Genomic DNA, 17,430 nt, shown 5'->3' with positions numbered 1-17,430 from the left:
ATCCAACCAAGCCATCACTCTGTTTCCCTTCATCATTCAGACCTGCTTTCCATATTTACTACTATGGGTCGCCGACTAGGTGGATTATACATTGTAGTGTGTGTTGAAACTGTACCTTCTTGTCAGCGTTGTATTTCTGCAGTATGGCCGACGCTCTCTCCTCTCCTCCATCAGTGAACAGCATGATGATCTTGTTACAGTTGGCTCTAGTGATGTTAGTCTGCACAGAGAAACCACGCCATATAGAGAACATGGGTTGCCAATCCTAACACACCTGATTGTGCTTAGGAAGGTACTACTGAGTAGCTGATGACTAAAATCAGGGTAGTAAAAGACTGGAGTAAAATCCTACACACCCAGGAGCTTGTTGCTCACTGGGCTAGAAAGTAGAGATATACCCGCTATAACCAGCAGAGGGCAGTGTCTCATCATAATCTACCATAAGAGAAAGAGCAGAGCTCACAGGTGACACTTTGTACATTTTACATAAAGTATGTTCCTGAAACTTCAATGTAAATCTGCTGGAGCAAGGGTTGTCATTATACATACGTGTAACAACTGTGTTATACTTCTAAACAGAGCATAGGGGCTCTTACTGCATAGAGCTGTTCGAAGGCAAACTCAAATCCCTTGGTGTAGTTGGTGATGCCTTTAGCAGAGATGTTCTGAACAGCATCCTTCAGGATCTTCTTATTCCTCACGTTGGCCTGGACCAGGTGCTCAAAACACGCTGTGTTATTCACCCTGGTGTTGAACTGGTAGAGGGAGACATATAGAGGTTAGACATTTACACACACACACACACACCTGGCCATGACTACTATCATGCAGTGGTAAACAGACACATTCATCAAGTGTTGCGAATTACTCTGCATCCTCTCCACTTCATGATCTGGTACCATGGAAACAAGACTCCCTCTACTAGCACACTCTCATTAGAGTGGAAATAACACACACACACACACACACACACACACACACACACACACACACACACACACACACACACACACACACACACACACACACACACACACACACACACACACACACACACACACACACACACACACACACACACACACACACACCTTGGCAGCCAAATCAACAGATGCTCCAGATTGAGTGCTCTGAGACCTGAGTAGAGGTATTGTACCTGTTCGAATGGGGGAGGCTACAGATATAAGACATACTTACTGACACACACCAAAACACTATCACTGTTTTGATTCCAGTAATAATATTATGCAGAGAGAATAGCCATGGTACTTGGCTGTGGCTGTATTGTCTTTCTAAACAATGCTGCAACCTATCGATCTGAACCAATCAATGTGCCTGTTAATCAGCGAATGGGGACAGCAGATACATGCATCCATGGAGACTAGCATAATCTGACTGGGTATGTGCATGCATGTGTGTTTGTGTGTGTGTGTGTGTGCGCGCATGTATCTGCATTCGTGTGACAACTTTGATGTTTCTAACTGAGTGACAAAGACACCACTTAGACTGGAAGGCAATTTCAAGGCTTCGCTTGCCTGACATGAAGACTGAGTTTAGGAGACAGCATGGACACACACACACACACACACACACACACACACACACACACACACACACACACACACACACACACACACACACACACACACAATGTGCTCTTTAATCACCTAATCTATTAAAAGGAGAGGAGAGGAGGGTGAGAAGAAGGGTGGGAGGAAGAGAAAGAGGAAGTAAGAGGAAGAAAGGAGGAAGGGAGAGGATGAGAGAGAGGAGGTGTGTAAATGAGAAAGTATTTCTCCTCCATATATGTCTAATTAATTCATGCTAGGAGATACTTCATAGCCTTATCCAGTGCATGAGACAATTTAGTGGGCATGCTAAGTATTCATGTAAATGTGAACATTTCCATGGGTAGTTTATCCGAGACTTTAGCTGCGCTCAATTGAGATTGTGTGGCAGAATGGAACCAATGGAATAGTCCCAAAAGTGCAAACACGCCCATCTGGCACTCCAAGAGAGCGTCTGCTAAATGACAAAAATGTACATATACAGTACCAGTCAAAGGTTTGGACACCTACTCATTTAAGGGTTTTTCTTTATTTTTACTATTTTCTACATTGTAAAATAATAGTGAAGACATCAAAACTATGAAATAACACATATGGAATCATGTAGTAACCAAAAAAGTGTTAAACAAATCTAACAAAATATATTTTATATTTGAGATTCTTCAAAGTAGCCACCATTTGCCTTGACAGCTTTGCACACTCTTGGCAATCTCTCAACCAGACTCTCCCCCCACATCTCCACCCCCTTTCCTATATTTACACAGACCAAAAATATAAACACAACATGAAACAATATTTTTTATATAAGTTCATATAAGGAAATCAGTCAATGTAATTACTTCATTAGACCCTAATCTATGGATTTCACATGATATGCATATGTTGGTCACAGATACTTTAAAAAAAGTACGGGCGTGGGTCAGAAAATCAGTCAGTATCTTGCAACATGGGGCCAGGCATTATCATGCTGAAACATGAGGTGATGTGCATTCAAAATGCCATCGTTAAAATGTAATTGTGTTCGTTGTCCGTAGCTTATGTCTGCCCATACCATAACCCCACCACCACCGTGGGGCACTCTGTTCACATTGACATCAGAAAACCCCTCGCCCACACGACGCCATACACGCTGTCTGCCATCTGCCTGATACAGTTGAAACAGGGATTCATACGTGAAGAGCATACTTCTCCACAGTGCCAGTGGCCATGGAAGGTGAGCATTTGCCCATTAAAGTCGGTGATGACGCCGAACTGCAGTCAGGTCAAAACTCTGGTGAGGACGACAAGCACGCATATGAGCTTCCCTTAGAAGGGTTCTGACAGTTTGTGCAGAAGTTCTTTGGTTGTGCAAACCCATAGTTTCATCAGCTGTCTGGGTGGCTGGTCTTTGACGATCCCGCAGGTGAAGAAGCCGGATGTGGAGGTCCTGGGCTGGCATGGTTACACGTGGTCTGCGGTTGTGAGGCCAGTTGGACGTACTGCCAAATTCTCTAAAACGACATTGGAGCCGGCTTATGGTTGAGAAGTGAACATTCAATCCTCTGGCAACATCTCTGCTGGACATCCATGCAGTCAGCATGCCTATTGCACGTCCTTCAAAACTTGAGACATCTGTGGCATTGTGTTGTGTGACAAAACTGCACATTTGAAAGTGGCCTTTTATTGTCCCTAGCACAAGGTGCACCTGTGTAATGATCATGCTGTTTAATCAGCTTCTTGATATGCCACACGTGTCAGGTGGATGGATTATCTTGGCAAAGGAGAAATGCTCACTAACAGGGATGTAATACATTTTTGCACAACATTTGAGAGAAATAGGATTTTTGTGCGTATGGAACATTTCTGGGATCTTTTATTTCAGCTCATGAAACAATGGACAACACTTTACATGTTGCGTTTATATTTTTGTTCAGTATACAGAATATATACACTGTATAATATTGTATGTCCATTATGAATGTGTTTCAGTGTTTTTGTATGTAATTCCCTTGTTCCCCTTGTGATCTTATTAGCTGAGTCCCAGTGAGTGAGTGTGTGTGTGTGTGTGTGTGTGTGTGTGTGTGTGTGTGTGTGTGTGTGTGTGTGTGTGTGTGTGTGTGTGTGTGAGTGTGTGTGTGTGTGTGTGTGTGTGTGTGTGTGTGTGTGTGTGTGTGTGTGTGTGTGTGTGTGTGTGTGTGTGTGTGTGTGTGAGAAAGAGAGATGGGTTGTGGTTGGATTACAGATTACACTGAGCAGAGAGCTAATCTCTAGTCCCTAATCCCAGTACAGCCTCCCTGTTCACTTAGGCCACAGGACTGCCTATCTGCAACTGGCTAGCTAACAACACTGAACTGGCAAGAGAAAAGAGCTGAACACACACACTAAGACAAAGATATCTGTATTAGTCTGACAACCCAATAACGTTAGGGGTGTGTGTGTGTCCAAATGTCAGTTTAGTCCCTAGGCTGCTGTTAATGAACAAGGATTCATTGGTAATATTAGAGATGAATGAATTAGTGTCAGGTTATAATACCCACAGGACAGAGGACAGGAGGATGGTGTGTGTGTGTGTGTGTGTGTGTGTGTGTGTGTGTGTGTGTGTGTGTGTGTGTGTGTGTGTGTGTGTGTGTGTGTGTGTGTGTGTGTGTGTGTGTGTGTGTGTGTGCGAGGTGTGTGTACGAGCACGCGCTCATGATGTGGTACTAGGAGGACACCATCTGTACCAGTTGATTTAAGCTAATCCAATAACAGATAATGAAAACACATCATTGAACGGCGGGACTGTGAGGGGACCCACACAGACACACTGTAACACACACATTATTTTTGTTGTTGTATTGTTTGTAAATCTTTGTATAACAAATGAGTGTGACTGTTCTTGTCTATCAGTGCTTTGTTACTTGTCATGTTGTGTGTTTTTTGTGGACTTTTTTGTGGAATAGCTGATGCTTCTGAAAAAGCTAATGGGGATCCAAATCAACAATACTCCAGCCTTACATCACCACAGTGTTGGAGACCACAACTGGTTTCTCAGTGTGTATGTAAACACAACTGTAGAATGCCTTACTGTAGACATGGTGCAGTAACGTATTAGTGGTGTTGTCAACCATTGGGTTCAACCAGGGTTCTATTGTTCTCTAGTTGATTCTAGTTGATTGTAATCGAAGTTCATCTTTGAGAGATAAAGAGAGAGAGGAAAGAGAGTGATGGATAAGTATTTCACATGGTTCTCTGAGTAGCACTCTTGGGCTGGTGTACTGAGTGGTCCTGGGAGTACTGGGTAGTTGTGATCCCACTCCCCAAATTGAGCAGAGGGCATTTCATTACTGGCCTGTTTTAAAGAGAGAGGCCGACAATGGAGAAATCTATATTTCATTACTTCTCAACCACTCCCATCTCTCTCTCTCTCTCTCTCTCTATTAATGAATGAATGTATATATACTTACATAGACCACGTTGACATAGTCATCATCAGACAGAGTCTCCAGCATCTCACCAACAGAGGTCCTGATCAGCTTCAGAGTCAGACCAGACACACTGCCACTCCTATTGAGACATGGACAGTTTCATTCAAACCACAGAATAAGACTTACGGTCAGCCAGACAACAGGGCGGTACAGTACTCTGGTATACTGTACTATGTTTAGATAGTAGGGTATAGTGTTACTGTGAGTTAGTGTAATAGTGAAGTGTGTGTTGTGACTCACGCGTCCACTAGGATCAGCATGTCCTTGGGTGAGGCAGCTCCCTGAATGTACCTTCACACAGCACATACACACAGAGGTTATACACATACTCACAGTACACACATAGGTTATAAACACAGTGCATACAATGGTTATGAACTCTTATACACATGTATTGTGAATAGAGAATCTGGTTTCTGGTGTGCATGAATGCGTGTGAGAGAGAGAGAAAAGAGGTTCCTCACCAGGGTCTCCTGCGTACGTCGTACAGGTCGATCTTACTGGGGGTCTTCCGAGCATCCATCCATGGAGAGGCTGGAGAGGACACAGAGTCTGGGTTAACAACAATACTGTACTGTGAAACTGGTTAGAATCCCTACAATACACAGTTTACTATCCAAACTGATATACCCTTAAATACCCTATTTAAAACTGAAACCATGGAACAAATAGTTGCTGAATATTATCCTCATCTTCAGTTAACCATCCAAACATTAAAGTATGTTTTACTTTTGATAGGAGTAAATTACAATAGTATGAAATATATGCATTTGTGACAATGTGACTCTTCAATTAAGTCTAAGAAAGGTTGTTGTTTCATCACGCCTATATGATACACCCACCTGCCTATATGATACACCCACCTGCCTATATGATACACCCACCTGCCTATATGATACACCCAACTGCCTATATGATACACCCACCTGCCTATATGATACACCCACCTGCCTATATGATACACCCACCTGCCTATATGATACACCCACCTGCCTATATGATACACCCACCTGCCTATATGATACACCCACCTGCCTATATGATACACCCACCTGCCTATATGATACACCCACTTCACCAGTATGAAGTAGAGTTCAGAAACAACCACTATCACAGACTTCCTTTTGAATGCATATGGTCTAGCTCCTATCTAGGTTAATGCTTTAAGTATATTAAATATAGAAACCATGGAAGAATCGTTATATGCTTACAGTATAAACAAACTACTAGAAACTAGGATACAGTAATTTTTTTAATTGAATATTTAAAACATACAATATACTTGCAGTGAAGCCGCTCAACAACTACATCACATTAGTTATTTAACAGACTCCCATCCAGAGCAACACACAGAAGCAACCAGGGTCAACGCTCTGCTCAAGGGCACGTCGACAGATCTCCCACAAGGTCAAAAACGGGGACCCGAACCAGCGATACATCAGCCACCAGCCCAAGCTCCCAACCGCCAGGCCACCAGCCCTCCAATATCACCCCCCCACAGTTCCCCATTTCTCCTGATTAGTATGTTATATATGTGCCCTCTGTTCCCTCTGTCTTTGCCGGTTATTGTTCCCATGTCCGTTAGTGGTGTGAGTACCTATGCGTTGGTGCAGCTGTTATGCTGTGTGCTATATATATATTGTGTATTACGGGTATCGTCCCATGTCGTTCAACTAGGTTTACCCTCGCTCTTTTGTTTGTGTACAGCCCAGTGTTTTTGTATACATGTTTGTTTTGGGTGTATTAAAAATCCCTATTGTGTATTCCTGCGCCTGTCTCCAAAATCCTTTATACCATACTGGATTGGGTGTGAGTGTGATATATATGTATCCTGTATTGGGTGTAATAGATAGATATGTATCCTGTATTGGGTGTGATAGATAGATATGTATTGTCGTGTCTTTGGCTATGCCAGATTAATTGCTATGACATGCTATTCTATAAAATAATTTCTCCGTAATTAATATTACCTGATTGAACTAACATGTAAATGTAATTAACTAGAGAGGGACACCACAAAATAATATTTATAGAGCTGTTATCTTCCGAATAAACTCTTAAAGATTTAGTAATATTTTACATCCATAGCAGTCACATTAATCGTCATTTTATTCAGTCTCATATGTATCCTGTATTGGGTGTGAAAGATATATATGTATCCTGTATTGGGTGTGTGTGATAGATAGATATGTATCCTGTATTGGGTGTGTGAGTGAGTGTGAGTGTGATAGATAGATATGTATCCTGTATTGGGTGTGAGATAGATATGTATCCTGTATTGGGTGTGATAGATAGATATGTATCCTGTATTGGGTGTGAGTGTGATAGATATGTATCCTGTATTGGGTGTAATAGATATATATGTATCCTGTATTGGGTGTGATAGATATATATGTATCCTGTATTGGGTGTGATAGATAGATATGTATCCTGTATTGGGTGTGAGTGTGATAGATAGATATGTATCCTGTATTGGGTGTGATAGATAGATATGTATCCTGTGTTGGGTGTGATAGATAGATATGTATCCTGTGTTGGGTGTGATAGATAGATATGTATCATGTATTTGGTGTAATAGATAGATATGTTTCCTGTATTGGGTGTGATAGATAGATATGTAATCCTGTATTGGGTGTGATAGATAGATATGTATCCTGTGTTGGGTGTGATAGATATATATGCATCCTGTATTAGGTGTGAGTGTGATAGAGAGATATGTATCATGTATTGGGTGTGATAGATAGATAGGTATCATGTATTGAGTGTGTGATAGATATGCATCCTGTATTGGGTGTGTGTGATAGATATGTATCATGTATTGAGTGTGTGATAGATATGCATCCTGTATTGGGTGTTTGAAAAATATGTATCCTGTATTGGGTGTGATAGATAGATATGTATCCTGTGTTGGGTGTGATAGATATATATGCATCCTGTATTAGGTGTGAGTGTGATAGAGAGATATGTATCATGTATTGGTGGATAGTGATGTATGATGATGTGATAGTATGCATCCTGTATTGTGTGTGTGATAGATATGTATCATGTATTGGGTGTGTGATAGATAGCATCCTGTATTGTGTGTTGTGATAGATATGTATCCTGTATTGGGTGTGTGATAGATATGTATCCTGTATTGGGTGTGTGTGATAGATATATCCTGTATTGGGTGTGTGATAGATATGCATCCTGTATTGGTTTGTGATAGTATGTATCCTGTATTGGGTGTGTGATAGATATGCATCCTGTATTGGTGTGTGTGATAGATATGTATCCTGTATTGGTGTGTGATAGATATGCATCCTGTATTGGGTGTGTGTGATAGATATGCATCCTGTATTGGGTGTGTGATAGATATGTATCCTGTATTGGGTGTGTGTGATAGATATGTATCCTGTATTGAGTGTGTGATAGATATGTATCCTGTATTGAGTGTGTGATAGATATGTATCCTGTATTGGGTGTGTGATAGATATGTATCCTGTATTGAGTGTGTGATAGATATGTATCCTGTATTGAGTGTGTGTGATAGATATGTATCCTGTATTGGGTGTGTGATAGATATGTATCCTGTATTGGGTGTGTGTGATAGATATTCATCCTGTATTGGGTGTGTGTGATAGATATGTATCCTGTATTGGTGTGGTGTGATAGATAGTATCCTGTATTGGGTGTGTGTTGATAGATATGTATCCTGTATTGGGTGTTGTGATAGATATGTATCCTTATTGGTGTGATAGATATGTCCTGTATTGTGTGTGATAGATATGCATCCTGTATTGGGTGTGTGTGATAGATATGTATCCTGTATTGGGTGTGTGATAGATATGTATCCTATATTGAGTGTGTGTGATAGATATGTATCCTGTATTGGGTGTGTGTGATAGATATGCATCCTGTATTGGTGTGTGATAGATATGTATCCTGTATTGAGTGTGTGATAGATATGTATCCTGTATTGGTGTGTGATAGATATGTATCCTGTATTGGGTGTGTGTGATAGATATGTATCCTGTATTGGGTGTGTGTGATAGATATGTATCCTGTATTGAGTTGTGTGATAGATATGTATCCTGTATTGGTGTGTGATAGATATGTATCCTGTATTGGGTGTGTGATAGATATGTATCCTGTATTGTGTGTGATAGATATGTATCCTGTATTGGGTGTGTGATAGATATGTATCCTGTATTGAGTGTGTGATAGATATGTATCCTGTATTGTGTGTGATAGATATGTATCCTGTATTGGGTGTGTGATATATTTATCTGTATTGGGTGTGTGATAGATATGTATCCTGTATTGGGTGTGTGATAGATATGTATCCTGTATTGAGTGTGTGATAGATATGTATCCTGTATTGGGTGTGTGATAGATATGTATCCTGTATTGGGTGTGTGTGATAGATATGTATCCTGTATTGGGTGTGTGATAGATATGTATCCTGTATTGAGTGTGTGATAGATATGTATCCTGTATTGTGTGTGATAGATATGTATCCTGTATTGGGTGTGTGATAGATATGTATCCTGTATTGTGTGTGATAGATATGTATCCTGTATTGGGTGTGTGATAGATATGTATCCTGTATTGAGTGTGTGATAGATATGTATCCTGTATTGTGTGTGATAGATATGATCCTGTATTGGGTGGTGATAGATATTTATCATGTATTGGTGTGTGTGATAGAATGTATCCTGTATTGGGTGGTGTGTTAGATATGTATCCTGTATTGGTTGTGGTGATAGATATGTATCCTGTATTGGGTGTGTGATAGATATGTATCCTGTATTGGGTGTGTGTGATAGATATGTATCATGTATTGGGTGTGTGTGATAGATATGTATCATGTATTGGGTGAGTGTGATAGATATGTATCATGTATTGTGTGAGTGTGATAGATATGTATCATGTATTGTGTGTGATAGATATGTATCCTGTATTGGGTGTGTGATGATTTTAGGTGTGTGATAGATAGATCCTGTATGAGGTGGTGTATAGATATGTATCCTGTATTGGTGTGATAGAATTAGTATCCTGTATTGAGTGAGTGTGATAGATATGTATCCTGTATTGGGTGTGTGATAGATATGTATCCTGTATTGAGTGAGTGTGATAGATATGTATCATGTATTGTGTGTGATAGATATGTATCCTGTATTGGGTGTGTGTGATAGATATGTATCCTGTATTGGGTGTGTGTGATAGATATGTATCCTGTATTGAGTGTGTGTGATAGATATGTATCCTGTATTGGGTGTGTGATAGATATGTATCCTGTATTGGGTGTGTGTGATAGATATGCATCCTGTATTGGGTGTGTGTGATAGATATGTATCCTGTATTGGGTGTGTGTGATAGATATGTATCCTGTATTGGGTGTGTGTGATAGATATGTATCCTGTATTGGGTGTGTGATAGATATGTATCCGTATGGTGTGTTGTGATAGATATGTATCCTGTATTGGGTGTGTGTGATAGATATCCTTGTATTAGGGTGTGTGATAGATATGTATCCTATATTGAGTGTGTGTGATAGATATGTATCCTGTATTGGGTGTGTGTGATAGATATGCATCCTGTATTGGGTGTGTGTGATAGATATGTATCCTGTATTGGGTGTGTGATAGATATGTATCCTATATTGAGTGTTTTGATAGATATGTATCCTGTATTGATGTGTGTGATAGATATGTATCCTGTATTGGTGTGTGATAGATATGTTCCTGTATTGTGTGTTGATAGATATGTATCCTGTATTGGGTGTGGTGATAGATATGTATCCTGTATTGGTGTGTGTGATAGATAGTGTATCCTGTATTGTTTGTGATAATTGTATCTGTATTGGGTGTGTGATAGATATGTATCCTGTATTGGGTGGTGTGATAGATATGTATCCTGTATTGGGTGTTGTGATAGATATGTATCCTGTATGGGTGTGTGATGTAGTCTGTATTGGGTTGTGATGATTTGTATCCTGTATTGGGTGTGTGATAGATATGTATCCTGTATTGGGTGTGTGATAGATATTGATCCTGTATTGGGTGTGTGATAGTATGTCCTGTATTGGTGTGTGATAGATATGTGTCCTGTTTGGGTGTGTGATAGATATGTGGTCCTGTATTGGGTGTGTGTGATAGATATGTATCCTGTATTGGGTGTGTGGATAGATATGTATTCCTGTATTGGTGTGTGTGATAGATTGTATCCTGTATTGGGTGTGTGATAGATATTTATCCTGTATTGGTGTTTGTGAGTAGATTATGTATCCTGTATTGGGTGTGTGATAGATATGCATCCTGTATTGGGTGTGTTGGATAGATATGTATCCTGTATTGAGTGTGTGATAGAATGTTCCTGTATTGGGTGTGTGGTGATAGATATGTATCCTGTATTGGTGTTGTGATAGATATGTATCCTGTATTGAGTGTGTGATAGATATGTATCCTGTATTGAGTGTGTGATAGATATGTATCATGTATTGTGTGTGATAGATATGTATCCTGTATTGGGTGTGTGTGATAGATATGTATCCTGTATTGGGTGTGTGTGATAAATATGTATCCTGTATTGGGTGTGTGATAGATATGCATCCTGTATTGAGTGTGTGATATATTGTTCCTGTATTGGTGGTGTAGATATGTATCCTGTATTGAGTGTGTATATATATGTATCCGGTATTGGTGTGTGATAGATATGTATCCTGTTATGGTGTGTGATAGATATGTATCTGTATTGTGTGTGATAGATTGTACCTGTATTGTGTGGTGTGATAGATATTCCTGTATTGAGTGTGATAATATGTATCCTGTATTGGGTGTGTGATGATAGATATGTATCCTGTATGGGTGTGTGAGTGATGGTGAGTGTGATAGATAGATATGTATCCTGTATTGGGTGTGTGTAGGGTGAGTTGATAGATAGATATTATCCTGTATTGGTGTGTGGTGAGGGTGAGTGTGATCGATAGATATGTATCCTGTATTGGGTTGTGATGAGGTGAGTGTGATAGATAGTTGTATCCTGTATTGGGTGTGTGATGAGGGTGAGTGTGATAGATAGATATGTATCCTGTATTGGGTGTGTGAGTGAGGGTGAGTGTGATAGATAGATATGTATCCTGTATTGGGTGTGATAGATAGATATGTATCCTGTATTGAGTGTGTGATAGATATGTATCCTGTATTGGGTGTGTGTGATAGATATGTATCCTGTATTGGGTGTGTGAGTGAGGGTGAGTGTGATAGATAGATAGATATGTATCCTGTATTGGGTGTGTGAGTGAGGGTGAGTGTGATAGATAGATATGTATCCTGTATTGGGTGTGTGAGTGAGGGTGAGTGTGATAGATAGATATGTATCCTGTATTGGGTGTGATAGATAGATATGTATCCTGTATTGGGTGTGTGAGTGAGGGTGAGTGTGATAGATTGATAGATATGTATCCTGTATTGGGTGTGTAGATAGATATGTATCCTGTATTGTGTGTGATAGGTGATTGTGATAGATAGATTGTATCCTGTATTGGGGTGTGAGTGAGGGTGAGTGTGATAGATAGATATGTATCCTGTATTGGGTGTGTGAGTGAGGGTGGTGTGTAGATAATATGTATCCTGTATTGGGTGTGTGATGTGAGGGTGAGTGATAGATATATCTGTATCCTGTATTGGGTGTGTGATAGGATATGTTCCTGATATGGGTTGTGTGAGTGGGTGATGTGTAGATAGATATTATCCTGTATTGGTTGTGTGAGTGAGGGTATGTGATGATAGTTGTCTGGTGATAGATAGATTGTATCCTGTATTGGGTGTGTGAGTGAGGGTGAGTGTGATAGATAGATATGTATCCTGTATGTGGGTGTGTGATGAGTGAGTGTGATAGTAGTATGTATCCTGTATTGGGTGTGTGAGTGAGGGTGAGTGTGATAGATAGATTATGTCTCCTGTATTGGTTGTGTGAGTGGAGGGGTGGAGTGGTGATAGATAGATAGTATCCTGTATTGGGTGTGTGAGTGAGGGTGAGTGTGACAGATAGATATGTATCCTGTATTGGGTGTGTGAGTGAGGTGAGTGTATAGATGATATGTATCCTGTATTGGTGTGTTGAGTGAGGGTGAGTGTGTAGATAATGTATCCTGTATTGGGTGTGTGATGAGTGTGAGTGTGATAGATGTGTAGATGGTATCCTGTATTGGGTGTGTGATAGATATGTATCCTGTATTGGGTGTGTGTGATAGATATATCATCCTGTATTGGGTGTGTGTGATAGATATATTTTCCTGTATTGGTGTGTGATAGATATGTATCCTATTAAGTGTGTGTGATAGATATGATCCTGTATTGGGTGTGTTGATAGATATGCATCCTGTATTGGGTGTGTGTGATGATATGTATCCTGTGTGGGTGTGTGATAGATATGTATCCTTATTGAGTGTGTGTGATAGAAATTGTATCCTGTATTGGGTGTGTGTGGATAAGATATGATCCTTATGTGAGTGTGTGTGATAGATATGTTCCTGTATTGATGTGTGTGTGATAGATATGTTCCTGTATTGGGTGTGTGAATAGATATTGTATCCTGTATTGGGTGTGTGTGATAGATATGTATCCTGTATTGGTGTGTGATAGATATGTATCCTGTATTGAGTGTGTGATAGTATATGTATCCTGTATGGTGTGTGATAGATATGTTATCCTGTTTGTGTGTGATAAGATATGTATCCTGTATTGGGTGTGTGATAGATATGTATCCTGTATTGGGTGTGTGATAGATATGTATCCTGTATTGGGTGTGTGATAGATATGTATCCTGTATTGGGTGTGTGGATAGATTGTATCCTGTATTGGTGTGTGATGATAATGTATCCCTGTATTGGGTGTGTGATAGATATGTTCCTGTATTGGGTGTGTGATAGATATGTATCCTGTTTGGGTGTGTGTGGATATGTATCCTGTATTGGGTGTGTGATAGATATGCATCCTGTATTGGGTGTGTGATAGATATGTATCCTGTATTGGGTGTGTGATAGATATGTATCCTGTATTGGGTGTGTGTGATAGATATGTATCCTGTATTGGGTGTGTGATAGATATGCATCCTGTATTGGGTGTGTGATAGATATGTATCCTGTATTGAGTGTGTGATAGATATTTCTGTTGGGTTTGTGTGATCTAGTATGTATCCTGTATTGGGTGTGTGATAATATGTATCCTGTATTGGTGTGTGAGAGATTGTATCATGTATTGTGTGATAGATATGTATCCTGTATTGGGTGTGTGTGATAGATATGTATCCTGTATTGGGTGTGTGATAGATATGCATCCTGTATTGAGTGTGTGATATATATGTATCCTGTATTGGGTGTGTGATAGATATGTATCCTGTATTGAGTGTGTGATATATATGTATCCTGTATTGGGTGTGTGATAGATATGTATCCTGTATTGAGTGTGTGATAGATATGTATCATGTATTGTGTGTGATAGATATGTATCTGTATTGGGGTGTGTGAAGATATTATCCTGTATTGAGTGGTGTGTGATAGATAGTATCCTGTATTGGGTGTGTGATGATATGTATCCTGTATTGGGTGTGTGATGATAGATATGTATCCTGTATTGGTGTGTGTGGTGTGTATAGATATGTATCCTGTATTGGTGTGTGATAGATATGTATCCTGTATGAGTGTGTGATATGATATGTAGTCCTGTATTGGTGTGTGATGATATGTAGCCTGTATATTGGTGTTGATGATATTATGTATCCTGTATTGTGTGTGATAGATATGTATGCCATGTATTGGGTGTGTATAGATATGTATCCTGTATGCTGTGAGTGTGTGATAGATATGTTATCCTGTATTGGTGTGTGATAGATATAGTATCCTGTATTGGGTGTGTGATAGATATGTATCTGTATTGGGTGTGTGAGTGATAGATATGTATCCTGTATTGGGTGTGTGTGATAGATATGTATCCTGTATTGATGGGTGTGATAGATATGTATCCTGTATTGGGTGTTGTGAATAGATATTGTATCCTGTATTGGGTGTGTGTGATAGATAGATGTATCTGTATTGGGGTGTGTGTGATAGATATGTATCATGTATTGGGTGAGTGTGATAGATATGTATCATGTATTGTGTGAGTGTGATAGATATGTATCATGTATTGTGTGTGATAGATATGTATCCTGTATTGGGTGTGTGTGATAGATATGCATCCTGTATTGAGTGAGTGTGATAGATATGTATCATGTATTGTGTGTGATAGATATGTATCCTGTATTGAGTGAGTGTGATAGATATGTATCCTGTATTGGGTGTGTGATAGATATGTATCCTGTATTGAGTGAGTGTGATAGATATGTATCATGTATTTGTGTGATAGATATGTATCCTGTAATTGGGTGTGTGTGATAGATATGTATCCTGTATTGGGTGTGTGTGATAGATATGTATCCTGTATTGAGTGTGTGTGATAGATATGTATCCTGTATTGGGTGTGTGATGAGATATAGTATTCCTGTATTGGTGTGTGATGTGATAGATATGCATCCTGTATTGGGTGTGTGGTGATAGATATGTATCCTGTATTGGTGGTTGTGGATAGATATGATCCTGTATTGGTGTGTGATGAGTGAGATAGATGTTATCCTGTATTGGTGTGTGAGTATGTAATTGAGTGTGTGTGATAGATATGTATCCTGTATTGGGTGTGTGTAGATAGATATGATCCTATGGGTGTGTGTGTAGATATGTATCCTGTTATGTGGGTGTGGTGATAGATATGTACCTTATTGAGTGTGTGTGATAGATATGTATCCTGTATTGGGTGTGTGGTGATAGATATGCATCTGTATTGAGTGTGTGATAGATTGTATCCTGGATGAGGTGGTGTGTGATAGATATGTATCCTGTATTGGGTGTGTGATAGATATGTAGTCCTGTATGGGTGTGTGATGATAGATATGTATCCTGTATTGGGTGTGTGAGTAGATATGTTATCCTGTATTGAGTGTGGTGATAGATATGTAGTCCTGTATTGTGTGTGATATGATATGTATCCTGTATGGGTGTGTGATGAGTAGATATGTATCCTGTATTGTGTGTGAGTAGATATGTATCCTGTATTGGTGTGATAGATGATGTATCACTGTATTGAGTGTGTGATAGATATGTATGTATGTGTGTGTAGATATGTATCCTGTATTGGGTGTGTGATAGATATGTATCCTGTATTGGGTGTGTGATAGATATGTATCCTGTATTGGGTGTGAGTGAGTAGATATGATATGTCGTATTGGTGTGTGTGATAATATGTATCCTGGTATTGTGGGGTGTGTGATAGATATTGTTCCTGTATTGGGTGTGTGATAGATATAGTATCCTGTATTGGTGTGTGTGATAGATATGTTCCTGTATTGGGTGTGTGAAGATATGTATCCTGTATTGGGTGTGTGATTAGATATGTATCCTGTATTGGGGTGTGATGATGAGATATAGCATACCTGTATTTGGGTGTGTGATAGATATGTGTCCTGTATTATGGGTGTGTGATAGATATGTATCCTGTATTGGGTGTGTGTGAGTAGATATTATCTGTATTGGTGTGTAGAATGATATGTATCCTGTATTGGGTGTGTGATAGATTGTATCTGTATTGGGTTGATAAATGTATCATGTATTGGTGTGTGATAGATATAGTATCCTGTATTGGGTGTGTGTGGATAAGATATGTACATCCTGTATTGGGTGTGTGAGGTAGATATGCATCCTGTATTGGGTGTGTGATAGATATGATCCTGTATTGGTGTGTTGATGATATGTATCCTGTATTGGGTGTGTGTGATAGATATGTATCCTGTATTGGGTGTGTTGATCGATATGTATCCTGTATTGAGTGTGTGATGATGCGATGATGTGTTATGAGGCTGTATTGTGTGTAGATAGATTTGTATCCCTTGTAGTTGGGTGTGTGTGTGATAGATTATGTATCCTGTATTGGGTGTGGTGTGATAGAGTATTCCTGTATGGTGTGTGATAGATATGCATCCTGTATTGATTGTAGTGATATATATGTATCCTGTATTGGGTGTGTGATAGATAATGTAATCCTGTATTGAGTGTGGTGATATATATGTATCCTGTATTGGGTGTGTGTAGATTAGTATTCTGTTGAGTGGTGTGATAGATAATTGTATCATGTCTTGTGTGTGATAGAGTATGTAACCTGTATTGAGTGTGGGTGTGGGATAGATATGTAATCATGTATTGAGTGTGTATATATGTTCCTGTATTGGGGTGTGTGAGGGAGGGTGTGTGGTGATAGATTATATGTATCCTGTATTGGGTGTGTATGAGTAGTGAGATAGTATGTATCCTGTATTGGGTGTGTATAGATAGATATGTTTCCCGG

General features: G+C 39.5%; 1 protein-coding gene across 1 annotated transcript in view; it reads right to left on the bottom strand.

Moving 5' to 3' along the window:
• Positions 1-17,430, bottom strand: part of LOC120065854 (voltage-dependent calcium channel subunit alpha-2/delta-1-like) — a 117,419-nt gene that overhangs the window by 42,533 nt on the left and 57,456 nt on the right. The window contains exons 8-12 of the mRNA XM_039016902.1: positions 5,479-5,548; positions 5,255-5,305; positions 4,994-5,093; positions 597-755; positions 116-220 (exon numbers count right to left, since the gene is read on the bottom strand). Of these exons, the coding sequence (XP_038872830.1) occupies positions 116-220; positions 597-755; positions 4,994-5,093; positions 5,255-5,305; positions 5,479-5,548 (485 nt within the window). The remainder of the gene's footprint in view (positions 1-115; positions 221-596; positions 756-4,993; positions 5,094-5,254; positions 5,306-5,478; positions 5,549-17,430) is intronic.

Source organism: Salvelinus namaycush, chromosome 21, assembly GCF_016432855.1.
Source record: "Salvelinus namaycush isolate Seneca chromosome 21, SaNama_1.0, whole genome shotgun sequence".
NCBI lineage: Eukaryota > Metazoa > Chordata > Actinopteri > Salmoniformes > Salmonidae > Salvelinus > Salvelinus namaycush.
The sequence above is the reverse complement of the archived record's forward strand: the minus strand, read 5'-3'. Positions and strand labels throughout refer to the sequence as shown.